The sequence below is a fragment of the Stegostoma tigrinum genome, chromosome 23 (assembly GCF_030684315.1).
Source record: "Stegostoma tigrinum isolate sSteTig4 chromosome 23, sSteTig4.hap1, whole genome shotgun sequence".
NCBI lineage: Eukaryota > Metazoa > Chordata > Chondrichthyes > Orectolobiformes > Stegostomatidae > Stegostoma > Stegostoma tigrinum.
In genome coordinates, this window is record NC_081376.1 from 49,187,560 (window position 1) to 49,214,548 (window position 26,989).

Here is a 26,989-nt window from a genome sequence, read left to right on the forward strand (position 1 = left end):
ATCCTCCTACTGTGACCCCGGATTCTGGCACACCCACCATCAGGTACATCCACCCAGCACCTACCCTGTTGAGTCCTGTTAGAATTTTATATGCCTCTATGAGATAACTCCTCATTAATCTGAACTCCAACACAAACAATCCCAACCTAGCAAATCTCTCCTCGTACATCAGACCTGCCAGCCTGAAGTCAGCCTGGTAAACCTTCACTGCACTCCCTCGAGAGCAAGAACATCCTTCCTCAGAAAAGGAGACAAAAACTGTGCACAGCATTCTGGGTGTGTCCTCACCAAAGCCCTGTTTAACTGCAACAACATGTCCCTGCATCAGTACTCGAAACCTCTCACCATGAAGGCCAACATACCATTTACCTCCTTTACTGCCTGCTGCATCTGCATGCTTACCTTCAGCGACTGGTGCACAAGGACACCCAGGTCCTGCTACACACTCCCCTCTCCCAATTTACAGTGTTTCGGGTAGTAATCTGCCTTCATGTTTTTGCTTCCAAAGTGAATAACTTCACATTTATCCAAATTATACTGCATCAGCTATTGATTTGCCCTCTCACCCACATGAAGAGTGCACTGTAGACTTAGGTACAGTTAATTCACAACCAACCAAGCAGCAGTGCAGCATGGAGTATCCCTGTTTACTTTATCACATTTAAAAGTTCAGAACTACTGCAAATAAAGCTATCTCTATTCTGAAGTAGATACAGATCCAGCCTCCCAGTGGTTCAGAGCCCAAGAAAAATACAAATACCCTGTTCTGCTGGCAAAAATATAGCACTCAGGGATTCACGTGCTCCATTAGCCATCACCGTGGAGCCCCTCCTAAATTAGGAGTCTGGGGGTAATTTGGATATCACATCAATATCCACTGGGAGCTTTGGAGCACCAATCACCCAACTTCCACGTCTGAGGGACACAAAGAAGTTCAGTTACAGGGATTCTTGAGACCTGGGATAGACCAGGAAGCACCTCAATTTACTGTAACACAAGTATAATTGTTCATGATTTTATCTCTTGCCAATTGTTTCCCCTGAGAACATTTCCTCCCCTACTTTTCTCTGATTCCACTGCACTTGGTTTGATGATGTCTTTGTCCTCACTAGATTTGCTAAGATGTCTTCCTATTCCTTCCTTTGATAGGTTCCCACTGCTGTAGTTGTGCTGATACAACCCTGCTCCGCATCCTCACTCCCACAAATCCTTCCTCCTCACTCTGCATTGTGTATTAAAAGTCTAACGTTGTCAGGTTGAGTTCATTTGCTTGATGTCTTTGTCCTGCTGTTGCATTTCACTCCAGATTCTTTTTCTTGTCCAATGATGAACTGCTTGAGATTCTCTCGGAAACCAAAGACCCACTTCGAGTTCAGCCGCACCTGAAGAAGTGCTTTGAAGGGATCGCGAAACTTCAGTTCACTGATCAGCTTCAAATCACAGGGATGATCAGTTCCGAAAATGAAATTGTTCCAATTATCAAACTGATCAACCCAGCTAAAGCAAAGGTACATTGTTGCTTCCCATGTCTCATTGCTCTTGCATTGATTGTAGAAGAACCCACATTATAGACTGTTGTAGTTGCTCAGGGTGAACTATGACAAAATGACTATTAGGCATTTTCTTTTTAACTGACACAGATAATCAAAGGAAATTTTAACTGATATAGCATTTCATACAGTTCAAATCATGGCCTTCACAGACACACAAGAAAATGCCTCTGAGTCTTAGTAAGAAAAGTAAACAATGAGATTCTGATAATGCAGCCCAGATGAAAACCATCTGATTTGAGCTTTTTGATTTTTACATGAAATAGAAAGGAAAAGCTTGATCCAGCTGAGATGATGATTTTTAAATAATAATAAGTACGTATTAGAGTAGACACATACTTGTATGAGAATAGAAGTTTAAATTTATTAGATATTGGGGAATTATATTTCTGAAGGCAGTTAGACTTGGATGCATTTTTGATAAACGGCCTTGAAGAAACCTTTTTCTCCACCAGCAAGATCAGAATAACAAAAAGTTATGAACAGCTAACCCTGTAAGAGTACCAAGAGGTAAATAACATCACTGGGGAGAGTGGTAGAAATAACTTGAAACAGGGTTACCATGGTTGAGAGAGTAAACAACTGCTCCTTTGTAAGTTGGATAAGAGGAAAGCTGCTCCTGAAATTGTTAGCTTTGTCACAAAATCATAGTATTAGGTTTAACTACGTATAACTTTATAAGTAATGCTGATATTAGTAATATTGTAACAATTGGTAGAAATGAACTTTTCAAAAATTTTCTGAACTAAGATCAGCAAAATGAATTCATGACCAAATTTGGAAAGTCATTAGTAATAAGTAAGTATATGATGTGGATGGCAAATGTCTATGAAAGGACATAACAATTAGTGTTGGAATTTGGTCAATAATCATAAGAGCCCAATGACAGGTGTTGGGAGTCTGGCAAACATCATGAGATGATGGGAGGACCAAAGGTAGATCATAAAGTTGTCCATCATTGATCGTGTATTCACAGGATTGGATGTGTAGGTCAGAGGGGATGTGGCAAGTGTGGATGTCAATTATGCATATAACCATTGTGGTATGTGTAACTACCCTATTCTTTATTGGGGTAGGAAATGTCACTTACCTCTGACCTGAGCTGTACTTAAGAGGGCAACTGGGCTCCATGTGAAAGACAGACATGGAGCCATCTCTGGCCTCTCTCCCACGTGTAGTAAAGAGCTTGAATAAAGATCAATTTATGCTTTTGAACATGGGTCTCAGACTCTTCTTTAAAATCCCTATCTGATGTAGACAAAGGTTTGCACCCTTATAGAATGGAAGCCTGACGATTGTAGTATCTCAATCATCCTTTTAAAATGATAATTTAATTATTCTGTCTTCCTTTAATTTTAAATTTTTCAAAAAGATTTCTGCTGAGGCAAGAGTGCGTTTGGGAAAATTCTTGGTTCTGCTGACCTGACTCGGCAGAAAGTGACCTGAATGATAGATTTTCATTTCAAGGGGTGGCGTGGGTGATAACTGGAATTGGGCTAAAGATATCAAAGTTTGAAACTATCAGAACAGAGAAAAATAGATTAAGAAAAAAACAGAAGGTAGAAGCAGGACTAGGCCATTCAACCCTTCAAGCCTGTTCCACTATTCAATGTGGTCTTGGCTTGTATTCCAACTCGGTCCCCTGTTCCTGTTTTCTTCCCAAATCTTATGATCCCTTCAACTGTAAAAACAATGCCTGACCTCACCTTGAAGACATTGAATGTTTTGGCTTCAACCACTTTCTGTGGTGGAGAATTCCATAGGCTCACCACCCGCTCGGTGAAGATATTTCTCTTCATCTCAGTCTGGATGGCTGACCCTTTATCGTTAGACTGTGATTCCCGGTTCTGAACTCCCCAGTCATCGGGAACATCCTCCCTGTGTTCATTCTGTCATGTGTTCACACATTCTAGCATGTTTAGGAAAGTTCAGTTTGGGAAACTTTGGTTGAATTAATGTAACAGATTGTGATACAACAAAAAAAGTAGAAAATACAATTTAATTCTCCACAAGGAGTTTAAAAATTAAGTTGACTGCAAAGCAGTAGAAATTATTTTGTTGTGTTGTAAAATTGCTCTGATTTAGAACTGGCATTACAGAAGTAAGTTTGTGTTTTCCTATTCCTTTGAATGTTAAGTAGTGAGGTGCACAGCCTTTAGCGCTTATAATTTAGGAATCGTGTTCATAACTTGGATCTGTAAAGGTGGATTCAAAATGAGTTAGTAAGTTACATGCTAGCCCATTATACACTGTTTATTGTCAGAAAAAACATCCTAGATATTGGAGTTATGTGAAGAATTACACCAACCCCCCATTTCTGAAATATGCCTTTCCCCTAATTACATGTAAAGTCTATGAGATCAATAAAACTCGGCAGTGTTTGCGAGGACAAAATTGTAGGTAGGCTCTTGGCTAAATTTAAAAAAGGGTTTTTTATTAACCTGTTCCAATATGTTTCTGGGCCAGGTGGCACTTGAACTCGGACTTGCTTATGCAGAAGTGAGGACACTTCCACTGCACCAAAAGACACTCGTAGCTAAATTTAATAGCACTTATTGCCAATTGACTATGAAGGGGGAGAAAATCCAAGGGCTGGTTGCACAGGTTATGCTTGCCGATGCCACCCATGTGTGGTGAGAACATGTCTTGGAAAATTTTTGGGTGGTCCCCATTATGTTTAATGGTTGGGAAATCATGGGAATTGTCTCTATAGTATGCTGGTGTGCACACTGACATTCATTGCTTTTGAAAAATAAGCACACTCTAAGGTGTCTGGAATCAGATTTAAAAAGTGATTTGATTTGTTGTGGTTTCTCTGTTATAGGGTATGGTGGAGAAATGGCTTTTGCAAGTTGAAGAAATGATGCTTAGCAGCATTAAGCATGTTATTAAACAAGGCATTTCCAACTATGTTCAGGTAATAGGACCTAATTGTCAACCGCAATTAGTGCATTTCTTTGCACTTTTTAAAAATTTAAGGCAAAGGTATACAATCATGCACAGTTTTGATTTTAATAGTGTTAATGTGAGAACTGCCTTGGCTTTGTTATTGGCTTTTTGTTATTTCTATGGAATTTGTACCATTTATTCATTCACAGTTTAATATACTTAATTATCAATTATCTAATGCACCATATTGACCTGCAACTTTTAATGGGTTACAATTACCTAGGAGAGATGATGATTTCTCTCTAAACGAGTGAATTGTTTTGATCTGGAACACAGCCTGAAAGAGAGTTGTGTACCATTTCCAGGGTAACTTACAAAATAGATTGGGTACATGTTTGAAAAGAATTGCCCACTTAAAGAGAATACTCAGGGAACAATTAGAGAGGGCAGTGCTTCTCCAACTATTTTTTCCAATGTGATCCATTCTACTTTTAATTTGACAGTTTGAGAGTGGGCTGTGTGGGTTGTGGGTTATGATCCATTCTGAAGCTGCAGAAATTGCCACACTGGTAGCCAGAAACGGAGACAATCCTTTTCCCTCTCTGAGGTATCCAAGCTCATTACCTCCCTCTGGCTTGCGAACTCTTATGATTTCTAACTGTCTGCCACTTTACCACTCACTCTTCCTTTCCAACTTGCTGCTTTCCTCTCCCAAACTATTGGACTCCCTGGTAACCAAAACAGAAATTGCTGGAAAAACTCAGCAGGTCTGGTAGCACCTGAGTTCTGAAGAAGGGGCACCTGACCTGAAACATTAACTCTGATTTCTCTAGATAGATGCTGCCAGGCCTGCCGAGCTTTTCCAGCAACTTCTGTTTTTGTGTCTGATTTACAGCATCCGCAGTTCTTTCGGTTCCCCCAGGAACAACCAGACTCTTGTGTCAGAGCCCAGAGGATGCTGAGGATTTCTGCCTTCAGCTGGCCAGGACTTACACGTATGTTAACTCCCTCTCTCCGGTTTGATTCTGATACTGTTAGGATCTTTCTTCAACAAAAATGAGCCAGTTTCGGCTTTGCAAATTTTGACTGATGCCCAATCCCGGGAGAGATTTCCTGATTTCCATTTTGTTTAAAGTGCTGTTTCCTGACGCCACCCCTCAGGTGACCTGGTTTTGCCTTAAGGTTCCTGACCCCGAGTCCTGTATCCCTCAGGAACTGGCTTTTCTCTGTTTTTTGCACTGCTTTAATCATCTTAAACATCTCAATTAGATTACCCACTAGCTTTTTATTTCAAGGGAAGATGAGTATATCCAAGCTATCTTCACAATTTAATTCATTTCACCCTCTTGTTATCATACTTTATGAAAGCATATGTTAACATTCCTGTTTGACTTCATTATTTTCCGCATTTGGTTTGTTACAAATGATTTGTTTGACATCACCTGGCCATAATAAATGCTCCTTCTTTGACCACTTTGCGTTGAGCCAAGTGTTCAGTGGCTCTTCTCTAACAATTGTTTCTTGTAATTTGGATCAAGAAGCCTGGAATGTTCTGACTCATCTCCTACCCTTTCTAAATAACGTACACTCATGACAATTTTCTGAGCCACAGGAACAGTATCTGAATCATGAGGCTTGGGCAGATCAGGACTAGAGATCCGAAAGGGAGATGGTGATGTACTGGTGATAATGGGAACTGCAGATGCTGGAGAATCCAAGATAACAAAGTGTGGAGCTGGATGAACACAGCAGGACAAGCAGCATCTTAGGAGCACAAAAGCTGTGAAGGGTCTAGGCCCGAAACGTCAGCTTTTGTGCTCCTGAGATGCTGCTCGGCCTGCTGTGTTCATCTAGCTCCGCACTTTGTTATTATGGTGGTGTACTGGTGTCGTCTCTGGCCTTGTAACACAGAGGCTATGCTAATACACAGGGGACATGTTCATGTGTTTAAAATCCACCATGGCAGATGGTGAAATTTAAATTTAATTGCTACAATCTGGGATTAAAAACTAATCTAATGGCAATCGTCAAACCATTGTTGATTGTGGAGAAAACCCGTCTGACTCACTGAAAATCTGTAACCTTTACTTGTGACTGATTCTTTACTGCCCCCGAAATGCATCACAAGCCACTTAATTCAGGGCAAATAGGGATGTGACAAAACTGCTAGCCTGGGAAATTTAACATTCCATGAAAGAATAAATAATTTCTTCATCAACTCCTCATAATTGGAATAGAAACCCTCAGGTCTCTGACCTTTTGATTATTTTTCCTCCCATTATTTTCGTAGAATCCCCACAATGTGGAAGCAGGCCATTTGGCACATTGAGTCCACACCAACCTTCCGAAGAGCAGCCCACTGAGGCCCACCCTCTACTCTCTCCTTGAAATCCTGCATTTCGAATGACTATTCACTTAACCTGGACTCTATGGGCTATTTCCCAGGGCTAGTTTGCCTATCCTACATATCTCTGGAAACTATGGGTAATTTAGCATGGTCAATCCACTTAACCTGCACATCTTTGGACTGTGGACGGAAACCAGGGCACCTGGAGGAAATCCACGCAGACAAGGGGAGAATATGCAAACTCCACACACAGTTGCCTAAGGGTGGAATCAATCTGGTTCCCTGGTGCAACGAAGTAGCCGTGCTAACAACTCAGCCACGGTGCTGCCTCATTTTCTCTATTGCCATTATTTTATTTGTAGTCAATTGAGTCATTTTCCCCTTTCAGTATATCAGGTGGAAGGCTGTGGGGAAGCAGCATTAGGGCAAGGGTAGGAGTATAGATCTTTACAGATCCTTTCTACCTCAATGCCAAATTCCTCACTTGCGCACTGAGTGCCTTTGAACATGAGGCTTGGAGCCACCAAACAACCCTCCATAAGTGTTGCTTGTCATGCTCCCTGTATGGCAGGCCCACGTCTGCTGCTGGGTTAATACCAGTGGCACAGGGTGATGCACTTAAGGAGGCATTAGTTGTCTGTGAAAGGGCTTTAATTGGCAGCATGAAGGTTGTCCATGGGCTTCATGCCACAGACCGACCTGCAATAGACACAGGTAACCTACCCAACTGATTATATGATCTCCACGCCTCCTTAAAATCTCTACAGTGGAAAGCAGGATTTAAATTTCGCCCGCAGTCTCTCATGGACAGTTACACCAAGAGATCTGGGGGAGGAAGGTGTACAGTAAGGGCTGATATCTGTGCCAGGCAGCACAAAGGGAGTTGCTTTTGTGTTAACCACTCAGCAAAGAGGGTGGAACCCTGTTTGAAGAAACATGGATTGTGAAGAGTTAAAAACCAGAGAGAGCCTTACAATGGGATGTGCACTCAGTTATGCACAAAGGATTAAGAGCAGGGACCTTATATTGAAGGGGACTCAAAGATTCACCCAAGTGAAGCAGAGAGAAGAGATCCTGCTGGTGAGGGGAGCATGGGGTTTTAGTTACCAGAATGTACTTCTGCTGAGAGTCCTGTAGAATGCATAAATGAGTCATTGTGTTGTTTTCTTTCCAATAACTTAATATGGATCACCTTTTCTGTCGCCTAGTATTTTTAGTTGCCAATCAAATAATGTTTAATTTAGGTGTATGATAAAGCAGAGTTAACGTTTTGGCTCCAGTGACCTTTCCTTAGAACCAGGCCACCGGACCTGAAATGGTAACTCTGTTTTTTTCCTTCACAGATGCTGCCAATCCTGCTGAGCTTTTCCAGCAACTTCCTTTGTGTTCCTGATTCGCAGCATCTGCAGTTCTTTTGGTTTTTACACATGTTTAGTCAATGTTAGTTTTAGTTTGTTTACACAGTAACAGTCTTAAAATGTGACATCTTGCATGATCCTTTGAGTTGGTGATGGTAAATTTCTTATCTCTTTTTAAAATATTGTCAGTGTTAATAGGGATTGTAACAGTGTTCTCTAACTGTTTGATTATTGACACTTTCCGGCTCAACAAGGCGCAATAACCTTCCTGTAAACAGTATGAAATGTATCATTCTATAAAACACAAACAGATGAGTATAAGTGACAATATCTACAATGACCCAATGCAGACTAGATCAGGGACATTATAATAGCTCCAACTATTCAAAGATAGGCTTTGATTTTAAGTAGCAAAATATTGGATTGTAGGAAATATTTGATGTATATATCCAAGGGAATGAACTTGGTCTAGACATTGGTTTATTGCAAAGTATACTATGGGCCATAAATATAAATAACTTGTCTTGTTTGCAATAGAAGATAATTCATGTATTTACTTTTATTTTATGGATTTATAGCTTCCACGTAACAAATGGGTTCTTCAGTGGCCTGGACAGGTGGTGATATCAGTGTCAACAATCTATTGGACCAGTGAAGTTTCTGAGGCAATAAGAGATGGAACCTTGCCAGTAAGATGAAAACATGCTGTCATTCCTATTCCTTATTGATTACTAACTCACAACTTACAGTAGATTGTCAGCAATGACATTTTAGTAAGGTGAGGAAGCAGAAAGGTTACAAGAGTAATTGTTAGCAATTGAGAAATAGGGTGAAGGTAGCAGTTTTTGGAGAGATACTGCGATGCCTGTCTTTTTAACTTTGCCTTTTTTTTCTTGACCTGTGGTCATACTGCATATAGCTGTAATGTAGCCTTTTTTCTTTGTTTATATATTCTTTAACTAAGAATTGTACCTTTGTACCAAAGATGACACTGTAAGTGGCGACTTATACAATTTTGTTGTACTCATTTGAGTATGTGACAATAAAGCTAATTCAATTCAATGCATTAGAATTCCATTGCCCCCTCTCTAATTGTGCACTGGCCAAAATAAATACAGTATTTTTTTTATTTTTGTACTTTTTAAAGTTGTGGACTTAGATTAGAAAGAACTTGTTTCAAGACCAGTGTTTTAAAGAATTGCTGCAAGTTTTGAAAAGCAAGTGACCTGATGCTTATGACAAGCATTGTGTAACCAGCTGTTTGAACAAGTAGTAAATTGAAGTGGTGGTGGATGAACCTCAGCTGATGAGTTCTGTGTACAGACACAGCTGGATAGCAACAAGAACTAATTAGTCTATGGACTAGTGGCCAATTCTTGATGCCAAGCCTTTTGCCTGCATGTGATTAGCTCTCAGGTCACTAAACAGTTTGGTGATTGGCACAAATACAGAAAAGTGTTTAGATCTCCACCAGCTGAGGGGCTGACTTGCTAAAGTCTAACCCATTCGAAACTTGAAGAAAAGTCATCTTTTCTTTAGCAGTTGTTGTAAATTATGACTTTTACTTGATAAGTCAGATACCTTTTATAAGTGAGCCAGCCAGTTTATGTCTCTTGGGAACCATTGGAAGCATCCAGAGAAAAGTGAGTTGGATCACCATTGTGACCATCATAAAAATTAAAAGAATCAACTCTGCATCTCATGAATACTAGCCATTGAACTACCTTCCATGTTCCTTCCACTTACAACCTGTTTTTTTTGGTACTAGCACAGCAATTTGGTTTAGAAGAGGTACAGAGAAAGCCAAATAATTTAGACAGTGAAACATTATAATGAGGTGATATTCAGTTACAATTAAAGCAGCTCAAGTATAAGGCAGTGATAATGGGAACTGCAGATGCTGGAGAGTCCAAGATAACAAAGTGTGGAGCTGGATGAACACAGCGGGCCAAGCAGCATCTCAGGAGCACAAAAGCTGACGTTTCGGGCCTAGACCCTGATGAAGGGTCTAGGCCCGAAACGTCAGCTTTTGTGCTCCTGAGATACTGCTTGGCCTGCTGTGTTCATCCAGCTCCACACTTTGTTATCAAGTATAAGGCAAATAGGTTTAGTAAGATAACATTGAAGAAGTCTTAAGACCATAAGACATAGGAGTGGAAGTAAGGCCATTCGGCCCATCAAGTCCACTCTGCCATTTAAATCATGGCTGATGGGCATTTCAACTCCACTTCCCTGCACTCTCCTCGTAGCCGTTGATTCCTTTTGAGATCAAGAATTTGTCGATCTCTGCCTTGAAGGCATCCAACGTCCCGGCCTCCTCTGCGCTCTGCGGCAATGAATTCCACCACTCTCTGGCTGAAGAAATGTCGTCTCATTTCAGTTTTAAATTTACCCCCTCTAATTTTAAGGCCGTGCCCACGGATCCTAGTCTCCCCGCCTAACGGAAACAACTTCCTAGCGTCCACCCCTTCTAAACCATACATTATCTTGTAAGTTTCTATTAGATCTCCCCTCGACCTTCTAAACTCTAATGAGTACAATCCCAGGATCCTTAGCCATTCATCATACGTTAAACCTACCATTCCAGGGATCGTCCGTGTGAAGCTCCACTGGACACGCTCCAGGGCTAGTATGTCCTTCCTGAGGTGTGGGGCCCAAAATTGGACACAGTATTCTAAATGGGGCCTAACTAGAGCCTTATAAAGCCTCAGAAGCACATCGCTGCTTTTACATTCCAACCCTCTTGAGATAAACGACAACATTACATTCACTTTCTTAATTACGGACTCTACCTGCAAGTTAACCTTTAAAGAATCCTGGGCCAACACTCCCAGATCTCTTTGCACTTCTGATTTGTGAATTTTCTCACCGTTTAGAAAATAGCCTGTATTCTTTTTTCCAAAGTGCAAAACCTCACATTTACTCACATTGAATTTCATCAGCCATTTGCTGGACCACTCTCCTAAACTGTCTAAATCTTTCTGCAGCTTCCCACCTCCTCAGTACTACCTGCCTGTCCACGTATCTTCGGATCATCGGCAAACTTCGCCAGAATGCCCCCAGTCCCTTCATCCAGATCATTAATATATAAGGTGAACAGCTGTGGCCCCAACACTGAACCCTGCGGGACACCACTCATCACCGGTTGCCATTCTGAAAAAGAGCCTTTTAACCCAACTCTCTGCCTTCTGTCAGACAGCCAATCCTCAATCCAAGCCATTAGCTCACCTCAAACACCACGGACCCTCACCTTGCTCAGGAGCCTCCCGTGAGGCACTGTATCAAAGGCCTTTTGGAAGTCTAGATAGATAACATCTACTGGGTTTCCCTGGTCTAACATACTTGTTACCTCTTCAAAGAATTCTAACAGGTTTGTCAGGCATGACCTCCCCTTACTAAAACCATGCCGACTTGTTTTAATCTGACCCTGCACTTCCAGGAATTTAGAAATCTCATCCTTGACAATGGATTCTAGAATTTTACCAACTACCGAGGTTAGGCTAATTGGCCTATAATTTTCCATCTTTTGCCTTGATCCTTTCTTAAACAAGGGGGTTACAACAGCAATTTTCCAATCATCTGGGACTTTCCCTGACTCCAGTGACTTTTGAAAGATCATGACCAAAGCCTCCGCTATTTCCTCAGCCACCTCCCTCAGAACTCTAGGATGTAGCCCATCGGGGCCAGGAGATTTATCAATTTTTAGACCCTTTGGGGATCTTGGAAATATGTGACTTGAATAACTGGACTCTTATGAGAAAACCTAAAGCAAACACTTGATAGTGGTTTAAGTGAAAGATTTAAGAATGAACTAAATTACGTGTTCCTTTCCAAGTCACTCACTATCCTGACTTGGAAATACATTGCTGTTCCTTCACTGTCACTGGGTCAAAATCCTGGAATTCCCTCCCTAATAGCTTTGTGGGTCAACCCACAGCAGGAAGAATGAAACAGTTCAATGAGGCAGCTCACCACTGCCTTTTCAAGGGCAACTAGGGATGGGCAAGAAATGCTGGCCAGCCAGTGACACCCACATCCCATGAAATAATTAGAAAAAAAAAATTCATGACTTCCTGATAGAGACCAGAACTAGGGGCCATAAACAGAAGAGCATCAATAAATCCGATCAAGAATTGAAGATAAATTTCATTACACAAAGAGTGGAGAAGAATTTGGAAATCACTAGAAGGACTTTTTAAAAAATTTATTCATGCACGGGGTGTGGCCACCTCTGGCTAGGCCAGTATTTATTGCCTATCCCTAATTTCCCAGAGAGCAGTTAAGAGTCAACCACATTGCTGTGGGTCTGGAGTCACATGTAGGCCAGAACAGGTAAGAATGGCAGTTTCTTCCCTGAAGGACATTTGTGAACCAGATAGGTTTTATTATTGTGTTGGGTAGTGTGGGATAAAGCAGATTTTGAGGGGACAAAGTGTAGGTACACATGAAGACTTAAAGGATATACTTTCAGGCAAGTATTCAGACTAGTAGGAAGAGATTTTGTGAACTATTTAACACTGGCCTCAACTTTAAGGGCTGAATGGTGGAGGCAATGGCCTCATGGTTTTATTGTTGGACTGTTGATACAAAGACCTAAATAATGTCCTGGTGGACCTGGGTTTGAATCCTGCCACAGTAGATGGTGGAATTTGAATTCAATAAAAATCTGGTCAGAAGTCAGATGACACCAGGTTGTAGTCCAACAGGTTTATTTGAAATCACAAGCTTTTGGAGCATCACCCCTTTGTTCGGTGCAGGGACGATGTTCTGAAAGTTTGTGATTTTAAGCAAACCTGTTGGATTATTACCTGGTATTGTCTGACTTCTGACCTTGTCCGCCCCCATCCAACACTGGAACCTCCACATCAATTAAGATCTGAAATTAAGAGTCTAATGATGGCCATTAATCAATTGTCAGTAAAAACCCATCAGGTTCACTAATATTCTTTAGGGACTCCAGATCCACAGCAAAGTTGTTGATTCTTAACTACATCTGGGCATTTAGGGATTGGCAATAAATGCTGCCCAGCTAGCAATACCCTCACCCTATGAGTGAATAAAGGAGAAAGAAGGTAGAACAAAACTAAACTTTGGTTTAAGTTGTTCAGTTGTTACACCAATTTGTTGAATCATTAACTCAACATTTACTTGTTATTTTGAAGGAATATCTAAAGAAAAGCAATAATCAAATCAATGAAATTGTGGAGCTAGTGCGTGGAAAGCTATCAAGTGGAGAACGCATGACCCTGGGAGCTCTGACAGTTATCGATGTGCATGGTAATTGCTGTAACTAATTACAGTCATGAAGGAATAATATCAAGTGTTTGTTTCAACAATGTTGTATGGTCATTGAGTAGCAGAATAATACATACAGAAGAGTCTCTTCAGCCCACTGAGTCTGTCCTGCATAAATACATTAATTCTACACTAGTCCCACTTTCCAGCTATGGGCTCATAGCTTTGAATTTTATAACACTTCAAGTGTTCACCCATTTACTTTTTATAAGTTGTGAGGTTACCTGCCTCGACTATCCTCTCAGGCAGTGGAGGAGCACACTGGGGTGTGTGTACATCTATGTATGCCTCCCCAAGAGGATAGATCCTTGTACCTTGGGAGAGAAAGAAAGGGAGAAAACGAGAGGAAAGCTATATTTATATGGTGCTCTGCATATTCGATTGTGTGTTCTGTTTCTGCAGCCCGTGATGTGGTTTCTGAACTAGCAGATGCCAAGGTAGCAAGCCTCAATGATTTTATGTGGATTTCCCAGCTGAGGTACTACTGGGAAGAGAATGATGTTATTGTGCGAATGATCACCACTGTTCTGACCTATGGCTATGAATACCTTGGTAATTCTGCAAGACTCGTCATAACACCTCTCACTGATCGATGCTACAGGTACTAGATAGCTCACATTATTCTTCTGAAACAAATGAACTTTGCATTTTCAAGGAAGGAATTGTTGAATAGGTTTTTTTTGGCATCATTGGGCAGAGAATAAATAGAAGTTAATTTATTGCAACATCCCAAAGACTGCCATTGCAGGAAGATTTGCACCATTTTTGGGGGATGGTGCTGGCTGATTTTCAATGCAGAGTGACACCACTGGCCCAAATTCAATTCCTGTACTGGCTGAGATCACCAGGACTGACCCGCCTTCTTGATCTTGCCGCTCACCTGAAGTGTAGTGATCCTCAGGTCAAATCATCACCAGATGTCTCTCTCTCTGTCTAATGAGAAAATGGTCCTGTGGAGTTATGGTGGCTTTATTTACACCATATAGTGGTTGCAGATTGAAAATTTAGATAATCTACCTGTCTGTTTGCTTCTGAGCCTCAAACAAAAAGGCACTAAGTTTTCCTTTTGTTTAAACTTTAGTTTGAAATTATTGAAATTATTAGTTTATCTAATAACTACAATACTTTGTTGTTAATGTTACAATCACCCTGTACCACTTGTGAAGAAATGAAAGGAATTTAGCCAAAGGAGATTAATGAACAGAAAATCCTGGCAAACAAAAGGAGCATCTCAGAAAACCTTGTGGACTGGAGCTATTTAGTTATTAGTTTGAAATGATCCCTTTCAGGGATATTGAACTTTTCTAAAGTTCATGTAGTTTCTTAAAGGTTTGGCTGGGATTCAACTAAATGCTTATTTTTTATGTTGATTAAATTATAAGCCAAAGACATCTGAGGATATTCTTCTTTAACAGAGTTCCTCAAGGCTGATTTTAAATCAACTTTGGCACCACTGCGGAATATAAGTCTCTTCTTGATAAACTAATGACTTTGGGATTTCTCAAATCAGTTCCTAATGAGCATCAAGTGCGTGATTTAAAGTTGTCAGCATTTGATAATATTTTCTTTGTAAGTTTCCTTTTGAGATTGAAGGCAAATTTAAAGGGTGATTGATAATGCAGTGTCAATCCTGTTTTTTTCAATACATGGGTACACATGTTATGTTATCACCAATGTTCCTTTTTATGCTGTGGAGTTTCCTCGAATGGCAACCGTTTCCATACTTTTTCCATTTGAGGCAACAAAAAGTTCCTGGAAGAGGATTTTCTATCACTGTGGCCAAGCTAAGAACAGCAATTGTTGGTCATGCACACCATCAGAACAAAGGAGCAGTTTGACAATTGGTAGCATAATCTTCTGCAAGTGTCGTTTGTTCTAAGTAACACAGTATAAACAGGACAGATTTATAGAAATTGTTAAATTTGGTGGGAGACAATTGTACAGGTGAATGAGCATCTTTTCTTTACAAGTCTTAATAACCATTTCTTTCTGCACTGCTACAGATTGAAGCATGTCAAACATAAATATCATGCAAACTTACTGTAAATACTCAACATATATAATTGAGAGAATCCATGAGATCCATATATTGTTCTCTTAAAGTGCCTAAGTATGCGTATAATATTTTTCTTGTAATGTATCTAGGACATTGATGGGAGCCTTAAAGTTAAATCTTGGTGGTGCACCAGAGGGACCTGCTGGTACTGGCAAAACAGAAACTACAAAGGATTTAGCAAAAGCTGTAGCCAAGCAGGTAACCATGATCACAGATGTTGCATGTGTGTTTGCTGCCCTTTGGTTTCATTTTGAGTAGCCTTTCTAGTAAAATGGAGCAGGTGATTTTACTGTCCTTTCATTTTTATGTTTCAGATCATTAGTGTTACAGGCACTTGTTGTGACCCACTTAGGAAAGCCCCACTACTCCCAGTTAATGATCCAGTCAAAGCTCATAAAGCCATCAATTTTACAGTCAACGTTACAGAAACCACATACCCAATACCTGTACTTAACAAGAACTATTATTTATTACAAATAAGTAAATTCCAGTCACAAGCAAATGTGTAGTTCTACTGGCTACCCTCCACACATACAGACAAACAATCACAGATAATCAAAAAATTAATTTTATGGGCACAGGGAAACAAAACTGAGAATAGAAAGTACAGATAAATGGCACCACTCTATAAGATTCTCTGAAATATTTCTTTTATTTCCCAGGATTTCTGTTGATCAATCTCCTTTATCTAGGTTCTTTTCATTTCTTTACAGGAGGTACAGAGTGATTATAGCTTTAACAACATAATGTATTTTAGTTACTAGTTCAAGGCAATAGCTTGTAGCTAGTGGTGGGAGAACATTACTGACTTTCTTCAGGTGTCAGGAATTCATTCTGTAGAAAGATAGAGAGAGAGAGAGAGAGACTACCTGGCCTTCCAGCAGTCCAAAGGCTTCTGACTGTATCATTAACTCCCACAAGCTGTTCAGCTGCCAAGAAACCAGTCAGAGAGCTTTTATCAGGCTGATGATTGTCAGGCTGACTGGTCACAATTGCACAAACCAATCAGCTACATGTTGCCAGCCAAATCTCACCGCATGCACACAAACCCTGCAGCTTTCCACGCTGCTTGAACAAAGCAGCAGTGTTAACACCACACACATTGAATTTCAGTCACCTGATTTTAGAAGTGCAGCAATTCCTTCCCAAGCAAAAATACAGAGAATAAAATGATACGATATTTACAAATATGCTGCCACTTTCAGTATTTGACCATTTTGGCTGTGGTTTTGCCTCTCACCATATTATACTTGTTTGTGTAATTTGGCAGTGGAGGCCTCTGCCTCAACCAGCCTGGTTGCTCTGTTAGTTTTTAAACTGTCTACCAACCCTAATCTCATTCCCTTAAGTGGGGAATTTCATTGTCACAAAGGACTTGGGCCCCACATCTCAGGAAGGATGTACTGGCCCTGGAGCAGGTTCAGAGGATGTTCATGAGAATGGCCGCAGGAATGAGAAGCTCAACATATCAGGAACATTTGAGGACTCTGGGTCTATACTCGATGGAGTTTAGAAGGTTGAATTGGGGGGGATCTAACTGAAACTTACAGAATACTGAATGCTGGACAGAGTGGATGTTGGGAAGATGCTTCTATTGGTAGGAGAGACTAGGACCTGAGGGCACAGCCTTAGAGCAAAGGGAAGACCTTTTAGAACGGAGATAAGGAGAAACTTCTTCAGCCAGAGAGTGGTGAATCTATGGAATTCACTGCCACAGAAGGCTGTGGAGGCAGGTCATTGAGTACATTTCAGACTGAGATAGATAGGTTCTTGACTGTCAAGGGGATCAAGGGTGATGGAGATAAAGTGGGAGAATGGGATTGAGGAACTTATCAGCGATGATTGAATGGCAGAGCAGACTCACTGGGCCAAATGGCCTAGTTTCTGCTTCTATGTCTTATGGTCTTATGATTGGCAAACTTCACTTGAAGGCTCAGCCACGTTAACACTCCCTGGATACTTATGTAACTGAATTTTAAAGGAATGGTCACCCAAGTCGTTTATATGTTTGAATGAAAAGATTGTTCATATTGAGAATCTGCCAAATAAGTGAAGTAAAACTTTCTTTTAAAGTTGATTTCCGGCAGTTGTACTATTGTATGAGTGCGGTTACTTTTAGTGTGGCAGACAGAGGTGTATGGCTTGTGATAAAAAATGCGACCCAGATGGGTATCATGAGCAAAACAAATTACAAAATGGGTTTGTTTAGTTTTATAGAATATATTACAGACCAAAAAGGCCAGTTTCTTTAAGATAATTACACAGCATCATGATATACGTTGTTCTTGGGTAAAGTTGCCTATCCTCCTTCAGTCACTCTCTCTTCATCATGGAGTCTATGTAATGTATTCAGTCAGTGAGCTATGTGTATGGAATATGCAGTAACACCAGTGAACATAGAGCCCAAACTTTTAGAGTTGGAAATAAACTTCAAGATATCTGTCTCAACAAGAACCCAAGATAGTGGTACATGTTGTGTGGATCAACACAGAAAACCATAAGGGCAGAGTTGTTTTTATTAATCTAACATGTAACTTTAATGATCTATGCTTTGAATGAAAACATGAGATAATTTCACTCTGGGCATGTAACTAGTTAGATCATCTGTGATGATTCATCTCAAAATCAACAGTGAGAAAAGAAAAATCTTTGTCCAACTTTATTTTATTCAATCATGGGATGCAGGCACTGCAGGTAGGGCAGCGTTTATTGCTGATTTGTGGGATGAGTGTTCCAGACAGCAGTGTCTTGATTTTGAAATTATTATCCCAGTTTTCAAAACTCTTGATGGCCACATTGCTCTCTGTCTCTGTAAGCTTGTGAATGCCATGAGGCTTGAAGATAAATGCACTCCTCCAAATCTGTTTTGTTTTGTGAGTTCCCAGTTCTAATTGTTCCATCATTGGTGGCCATGCCTTCCTCCTGGGCTTCAAATTTCCGAGTCAACAGGGTTGAGGATATTTCTTCTAATAGAAGATTCCAGAACAAGGGGTCACTGTTTTAAAAGTGAGATGTCATCCATTCAGAATAGGGAGGGGGCAAACTTCTTTCTTTCAGAGGGTAACAAGTCTTTGGGACACTCTTCCTGTAAGTGCAGTCTAGAGGACAGAATGGCCCACTCCTGTTCCTTATTGAGATCTAAGTACTGAGGTTCTTTTGCCTTTCTTCTCTCAATTTCACCTTTAATGCACATTTTATGTTAAAGAGGCTATATAAATGTAACAAAGTGTGGAGCTGGATGAACACAGCAGGCCAAGCAGCATCTCAGGAGCACAAAAGCTGACGTTTCGGGCCTAGACCCTTCATCAGAGAGGGGGATGGGGTGAGGGTTCTGGAATAAATAGGGATAGAGGGGGAGGCGGACCGAAGATGAAGAGAAAAGAAGATAGGTAGAGAGGACAGTATAGGTGAGGAGGTAGGGAGGGGATAGGTCAGTCCAGGGAAGATGGACAGGTCAAGGAGGTGGGATGAGGTGGTAGGTAGGAAATGGAGGTGCGGCTTGAGGTGGGAGGAAGGGATGGGTGAGAGGAAGAACAGGTTAGGGAAGCAGAGACAGGCTGGGCTGGTTTTGGGATGCAGTGGGGGAAGGGGAGATTTTGAAACTTGTGAAGTCCACATTGATACCATTGGGCTGCAGGGTTCCCAAGCGGAATATCAGTTGCTGTTCCTGCAAACTTCGGGTGGCATCATTGTGGCACTGCAGGAGGCCCATGATGGGCATGTCGTCTGAGGAATGGGAGGGGGAGTTGAAATGGTTCGCGACTGGGAGGCGTAGTTGTTTGTTGCGAACCGAGCGGAGGTGTTCTGCAAAGTGGTCCCCAAGCCTCTGCTTGGTTTCCCCAATGTAGAGGAAGCCACACCGGCTACAGTGGATACAAGATACCACATTGGCAGATGTGAACCTCTGCTTGATATGGAAGGTCATCTTGGGGCCTGGGATGGGGGTGAGGGAGGAGGTGTGGGGGCGACTGTAGCACTTCCTGCGGTTGCAGGGGAATGTGTCGGGTGTGGTGGGGTTGGAGGGGAGTGTGGAGCTGACAAGGGAGTCACGGAGAGAGTGGTCTCTCCGGAAGGCAGACAAGGGTGGGGATGGAAAAATGTCTTGGGTGGTGGGGTCGGATTGTAGATGGCGGAAGTGTCGGAGGATGATACGTTGTATCTGGAGGTTGGTGGGGTGGTATGCGAGAACGAGGGGGATCCTCTTGGGGTGGTTGTGGCGGGGGCGGCGTGTGAGAGGTGTGTTGCGGGAAATGCGGGAGACGGGGTCAAGGGCGTTCTTGACCACTGCGGGGGGAGAGTTGCGGTTCTTAAAGAACGTGGACATCTGGGATGTGCAGGAGTGGAATGCCTCATCGTGGGAGCAGATGCGCCGGAGGCGGAGTAATTGGGAATAGGGGATGGAATTTTTGCAGGAGGGTGGGTGGGAGGAGGTGTATTCTAGGTAGCTGTGGGAGTCAGTGGGCTTGAAATGGACATCAGTTTCTAGCTGGTTACCTGAGATGGACACTGAGAGGTCCAGGAAGGTGAGGGATAAAGATGGCTCAGGTGAACTTGAGGTTGCGGTGGAAGGTGTTGGTAAAGTGGATGAACTGTTCGAGCTCCTCTGGGGAGCAAGAGGCGGTGCTGATACAGTCATCAATGTAACGGAGAAAGAGGTGGGGTTTGGGGCCTGTGTAGATGCAGAAGAGGGACTGTTCCACGTGACCCGCAAAGAGGCAGGCATAGCTTGGGCCCATGGTATGTGTTGTTCACTGTTGAACGGCAGTCTGATGAAGCAGAAAGAACAAGTGGAGGGGGTTGATTAGAAGGAAGGTGATGCACTCTGGCCTATAACAGCCCAGGTGATGAGGACTAAACGTATAGGCCTCCGAATAGTTCCGGAGATGTAGAGGAAAGGATAGCAAAAATGATTCTTGATAGAAGTGAGAGAGACAGGGTAGTTGTCATGGGGGACTTCAACTTTCCAAATATTGACTGGGAATACTATAGTTCGTGTAGTATAGATGGGTCAGTTTTTGTCCAGTGTGTGCAGGAGGGCTTCCTGACACAGATGTAGACAGGCCAACAAGGGGCGAAGCCACATTAGATTTGGTACTGGGTAATGAGCCCGGCCACGTGTTAGATTTGGAAGTAGGTGAGTACTTTGGTGATAGCGATCACAATTCTGTTATATTTACTTTAGTGATGGAAAGGGATAGGTGTATACCACTGGGCAAGAGTTATAGCTGGGGGAAAGGCAATTATGATGAAATTAGGTAAGATTTAGGAAGCATAGGATGGGGAAGGAAACTGCAGGGGAAGGGCACATTAGAAATGTGGAGCTTATTCAAGGAAAAGCTCCTGTGTGTCCTAGATAAGTATGTACCTGTCAGGCAGGGAGGAAGCTGTAGAGCGTGGGAGCCGTGGTTTATGAAGGAGGTGGAATCTCTGGTCAAGAGGAAGAAGAAGGCTTATGTTAGGATGAGATGTGAAGGCTCAGTTAGGGCGCTTGAGGGCTACGAGGTAGCCAGGAAAGACCTAAAGAGAGAGCTCAGAAGAGCCAGGAGGAGACAGGAGAAGTTGTTGGCGGATAGGATCAGGGTAAACCCTAAGGCTTTCTATAGGTATTTAAGGAATAAAAGAATGACGAAAGTAAGATTAGGGCCAGTCAAGGATAGTAGTGGTATGTTGTGTGTGGAGTCAGATGAGATAGGGGAAGCGCTAAATGAATATTTTTCAACAGTTTTCACTCTAGAAAACGACAATGTTGTTGAGGAGAATACTGAGATACAGGCTACTAGACTAAGTGGGATTGAGGTTCACAAGGAAGAGGTATTAGAAATCCTACAGAGTGCGAAGATAGATGAGTCCCCTGGGCCGGATGGGATTTATCCTAGGATCCTCTGGGAAGCCAGGGAGGAGATTGCCAAGCCTTTGGCATTGATCTTTAACTCGTCATTGTCTACAGGAATAGTGCCAGATGACTGGAGGATAGCAAATGTGGTTCCTCTATTCAAGAAGGGGAGTAGAGACAACCCTGGTAATTATAGACCAGTGAGCCTTACCTCAGTTGTTGGTAAAGTGTTGGAAAAGGTTATAAGGGATAGGATTTATAATTATCTAGAAAAGAATAAATTGTTTAGGGACAGTCAGCACTGTTTTGTGAAGGGAAGGTCGTGCCTCACAAACCTTACTGAGTTCTTTGAGAAGGTGACCAAACAGGTAGATGAGAGTAAACCGGTTGATGTGGTGTATATGGATTTCAGCAAGGCATTCGATAAGGCTCCCACAGTAGGCTATTGTGCAAAATGCGGAGGAATGGAATTGTGGGAGATATAACAGTTTGGATCGGAAGTTGGCTTGCTGAAAGAAGACAGAGGTGGTAGTTGATGGGAAATGTTCATCCTGGAGACCAGTTACTAGTGGTGTACCGCAAGGGCCGGTGTCAGGTCCACTGCTGTTTGTCATTTTTATAAATGACCTGGATGAGGGCGTAGAAGGATGGGTTAGTAAATTTGCAGATGACACTAAGGTTGTTGGAGTTGTGGATAGTGACGAAGGATGCTGTAGGTTGCAGAGAGACATAGATAAGCTGCAGAGCTGGGCTGAGAGGTGGCAAATGGAGTTTAATGCAGACAAGTGTGAGGTGATGCACTTTGGTGGGAGTAACCGGAAGGCAAAGTACTGAGCTAATGGTAAGATTCTTAGCAGTGTAGATGAGCAGAGAGATCTCGGTGTCCATGTACACAGATCCTTGAAAGTTGCGACCCAGGTTGACAGGGCTGTTAAGAAGGCATACAGTGTTTTAGCTTTTATTAATAGGGGGATTGAGTTCCGGAACCAAGAGGTTATGGCGAAGCTGTACTAAACTCTGGTGCGGCCACACTTGGAGTATTGTGTACAGTTCTGGGCACCGTGTTATAAGAAGGATGTGGAAGCTTTGGAAAGGGTGCAGAAGAGATTTACTAGGATGTTGCCTGGTATGGAGGGAAGGTCTTACGAGGAAAGGCTGAGGGACTTGAGGCTATTTTCATTAGAGAGAAGAAGGTTGAGAGGTGACTTAATTGAAACATATAAAATAATCAGAGGGTTAGATAGGGTGGATAGGGAGACCCTTTTTTCTCGGATGGTGACGGTGAGCATGAGGGGGCATTGCTTTAAATTGAGGGGTGAAAGATATAGGACAGATGTCAGAGATAGTTTCTTTACTCAGAGAGTAGTAAGGGAATGGAATGCTTTGCTGCAACGGTAGTAGATTCGCCAACTTTAGGTACATTTAAGTCGTCATTGGTTAAGCATATGGACGAATATGGAATAGTGTAGGTTAGATGGGCTTGAGATCGGTATGACAGGTCGGCACAACATCAAGGGCCGAAGGGCCTGTACTGTACTGTCATGTTCTATGTACCTTTATTTTCCATTTATTTCACAATAAGACGATTGCTAATTTAGTGCAAGCTACAGGCTAATAAAAACATATGTAAACACATCATGCCACAATAGGGCAATCTTAAAGTGTGTCCCACAAGGTGGATTTCTTTCCTCATCCTTCAGCTCAAAATATTTGCAAATGGCTGGAAATGTGAGGACAATTATCGGATGGTAAACGTAAGCAAAAGAATTTAAGAATGTAATTTAAAAGAAAACTCTTAGAATAATTTATAGGATGAGACTCCTCATTTCACTTGTACCCTTTCGGATCCTCAGAGGTCAGGTGACATTACAGGAATGTCAATATTATCACCTCTTCATTAAATATGACACAATTTTCTCTAATAAAGTTTAGCCATGCAAATATAACATCATAGGGAAATTGATGGCAAGTGCTGCTAATGACTGAATGGTGTAAATCGTCTATTAATTTGTGGCAACCTGCAGTTAGTGCAGTATTGCTATTGCACCACTAATTACTGGGTTTTTCCAAGCAGTAGCAACTGTGTCTGTGTATTTATCACAGGTATTCACCCAGCAATTTCTGTGTCATTAATTTACCACTGATGTGCCATTTGTAATAGTCTCATTCACAAAACTGCCCTCTGTTGGCTGTTGTTGTTCATTTTAGAATTCGACTTCACTCACTTTTCTGTGTCTTTACAGTGCGTGGTTTTCAACTGCTCTGATGGTCTGGACTACAAAGCCATGGGGAAATTTTTCAAGGGTCTTGCTCAATCTGGGGCTTGGGCTTGCTTTGATGAATTCAACCGAATAGAGGTAATTAAATAGATGAAGAAAGATAGAATCGTCGAACCATAGAATGTTACACTCCAGAAGGAGGCCATTCAGCCCATCACGAGCACCTGAAAGAGCTACAAAGCTAGTCCCACTCTCCAGCCCTATTTCCATAGCCCTCTAATTTCATCACTTTCAAATGTATATTCAGCTCTCTTTTGAAACCTCCTATGGAATCCTCCTCCACCACTCTCCCAAGCAGAGCATTCCAAATCCTAACAAATCTCTGAGTAAAGGAGTTTCTCCTCATCTCACTCCTAGCTGTCTTGCTGAAAATCTTGGAATTGTGACCCCTAGTTACTGACATACCAACTAATGGAAACAGAATACCCTTCTTTATCCTGTCAAAATTGTTCAGAATTTTGAAAGCCTCAATAATGTCATCTCTTAATCTTCTCAGCTCCAAGGACAATTAGCCTAATTTCTGTGATCTTTCCTTGTACCTAAAATCCCTCATTCCTAGTATCATTCTAGTAACTATCCTTTGAACTCTGTCCAGGGCTTTAACATCCTTTCTTAAATAAAGTGCCCAGAACTGAACACAATACTCCAATGTGGTCTTATCAATGATTTGTAGAGGTATAGCTTCACTTGCTTGCTTTTGTACTCTGTGCCTCTATCTATAAACCCTCAATGATCCTATAATCTTTCTTCACAACTGTTTCAACTTGCCTGGTCACCTTCAGAAAATTATGCATGTGAACCCCAAGGTCCTCTGCTCCTGTACTCCCCTTAAAGTTATATCATTGAGCCTGTATTGCCTCTCCATGTTTCTTCTAAAATGCATTTCCTCATATTTCTGTGCTTTGAAATTCATCTGCTGGGTGTCTGCCCATTTGGTCAACTTGTCAATGTCTCTCTGAAGTCACTTAACATCACCCTCATAATTCACTACTCTCCCTAGCTTAATATCATCTGCAAATTTAGAGATTTTGCCTTCAACATCCATCTCCAAATCACTTATGTGAATCAGAAAAAGCAGGCGTCCCCACAATGAACTTGGGGAATGCCATTTTCAACTCATCTCCTCTCTGAGGAATGCCCAACTATACCCACCCACTGTTTCCACCTTTTAATTCTAATTTATGCTGCTAAGGGCCCATCAATCTCAAACATTTTTAGTTTGCTAATCAACCTGCCATGTAACACTGTGTCAAAACCTTTCCGAAAGCCCAAATATACAATCTCCACTGTCTGTGTCTCATTGTCAAATAACCCAACTGGATTTGTCAGACGTGGCCTGACCTTGACAAAGCAATGTTGTCTGCTTAGTATTCTTCTCTCAGTTTATTTTTATCTATATCCTGTATTATTGGTTCCATCCATTTTCCCAGTTCTGCTGTCAGGCCTGTAGTTCGCAAGTGGGGATGAAATGTCTACAAAGGTTGAATTTGATTACTTTTCTTGCTTATTTAGATTCAGATGGTGAAATTATCAATTGGGGTGGGGGAAAGGGAGCTTAGGCAGGGTGTACAGCACTCTTTGAGAACTGCACTCAAGTATCAGAGAGTGGATGGCACAAAGGTATTACTAGCCACTGGACTAGTAAGCAGAGACCCAGACTAATTGCATTGCCAATTATGTACAGGGTTATGGAGATAGGGTGGGTAAAAGGCATTGAAGTGTTTGATCACCCATGACTGTATTGAATGGTGGGGTAGGCTCAATGGGCTGAATCACCTACTCCTGTTCTTAATGCTTTGGGAACATGGGTTCAGATAACACAATAGGTGGGGAACTTAAATTCAATGAATAAAGTTTGGAAATTTCTATGGTTGATTGTTGCCATATTGATTGTCAGAAAAACCCATCTGGTTCACTGACATCCTTTAGGGGAGGAAATTGCTATCTTTACCTGGTCTGACCTACATGTGATTCCAGATCCAGGGGCTGGACACCAATGGGCCAAGCTAAATCCCTGGTTAACCTCTACACTTTAATATGTCGATAAAATATCTTAGGATTGTTCCTAATCCTGTTTGCAAGTCCCTTTTTATGCCCCTTTTTGCTCTTTGAAATGCTTTCTTAAGTTTCCTCCTGCACTTCCTCTATTCCTCCAGGACCACAGCTGAATTGTTCCCTTTGGACTTGCTAAAAGCCCTACTCTTCTTCATCATCCAATCCTGAAATGTCCTAGACATCTAGAGTTCTCTGAAATTACTGCTCCTGCATTTCCCTTTTAAGGTTATTTGTTGGGGCTGTACTCTCCCCACCTTCTTTTTGAATACCTCCTCATTGCTCCACTGTAGACTTACCCTCAAGGAGTGGTTCTCAGTCTACTGTGACCAGATCCTGATTTATTTTAATAAAATCTGCCTTCCCCCAATCCAAAGCCATCTTTTTCAGACCATCTTTTCCCTTGTCTAGAACAAATTTGGAAGACACCATGTTGTGGTCGCTATCGCCTAAATGATTCCCCCACTGCCACATCGAACGCATGTCCAGCTTCTTTCCCGAGAAGCAGATCCAGCACTGCACCACCCCTTGTTGGGCCTTCTACATATTGATACGAAAAAAACTCCCCTAGATGTATTTATAGAAATTTGCCCCCTCTCAACCTTTAACACCGTGACCAGCCTAATTTATATTTTGAAAGTTGAAATCCAGTGTTGTAATTATCTGATTATTGCTTTTACATGTCTCTGTGAACTGTCTACATATTTGCTCCTCTGTTTCCAGCTGACTCTTTGGGGGCCTGTAATACACTCCCAGTAAAGTAGCTGCCCCTTAACATTCCTAAGTTATACCCACAAAGCCTTGCTTGAGGACCTTTCCAAGATATCATCTCTCCTTATTGCAGTAATTGATTCCTTAATTAATGGTGTTACACCACCACCTTTTCTACACCTTCCTCTGTCTCACCCAAAGATCCTATATCCCAAAACATTAAGTTGCCAGTCCGGCCCTTCCTCGATCATGTTTTTGTGATGGCAACAATATCATAGTCCCATGTCTTAATCCAGGTTATTAACTCATCAGTCTTGCCTATTACACCCCTAGCATTAAAAGTAAAGACCATCCAGCCTTGTCCTAGTCTCTTGACACTCAACATAGCTGAATTTACTCTGACTTGCTCCCTTTGTTGCTTTCATCCCTAGGTGGAAGTGCTTTCTGTAGTTGCACAACAGATTCTCAGTATCCAACAAGCAATTATACGTCACCTCAAAACATTTCACTTTGAGGGAACAGAGCTTTCTCTCAATCCAACTTGCTCAGTCTTCATTACCATGAACCCTGGGTACGCAGGACGAGCTGAACTTCCTGACAACCTTAAGGTAAAACTCAA

At 41.8% G+C, this 26,989-nt stretch overlaps 1 protein-coding gene across 1 annotated transcript in view; it reads left to right on the forward strand.

The window, feature by feature from the left end:
• dnah3 (dynein axonemal heavy chain 3) overlaps window positions 1–26,989 on the forward strand; it is a 185,525-nt gene that overhangs the window by 75,698 nt on the left and 82,838 nt on the right. The window contains exons 23-30 of the mRNA XM_059654174.1: window positions 1,307–1,508; window positions 4,375–4,467; window positions 8,723–8,833; window positions 13,307–13,421; window positions 13,842–14,040; window positions 15,585–15,693; window positions 23,572–23,685; window positions 26,802–26,978. Coding sequence (XP_059510157.1) covers window positions 1,307–1,508; window positions 4,375–4,467; window positions 8,723–8,833; window positions 13,307–13,421; window positions 13,842–14,040; window positions 15,585–15,693; window positions 23,572–23,685; window positions 26,802–26,978 — 1,120 coding nt within the window. The remainder of the gene's footprint in view (window positions 1–1,306; window positions 1,509–4,374; window positions 4,468–8,722; window positions 8,834–13,306; window positions 13,422–13,841; window positions 14,041–15,584; window positions 15,694–23,571; window positions 23,686–26,801; window positions 26,979–26,989) is intronic.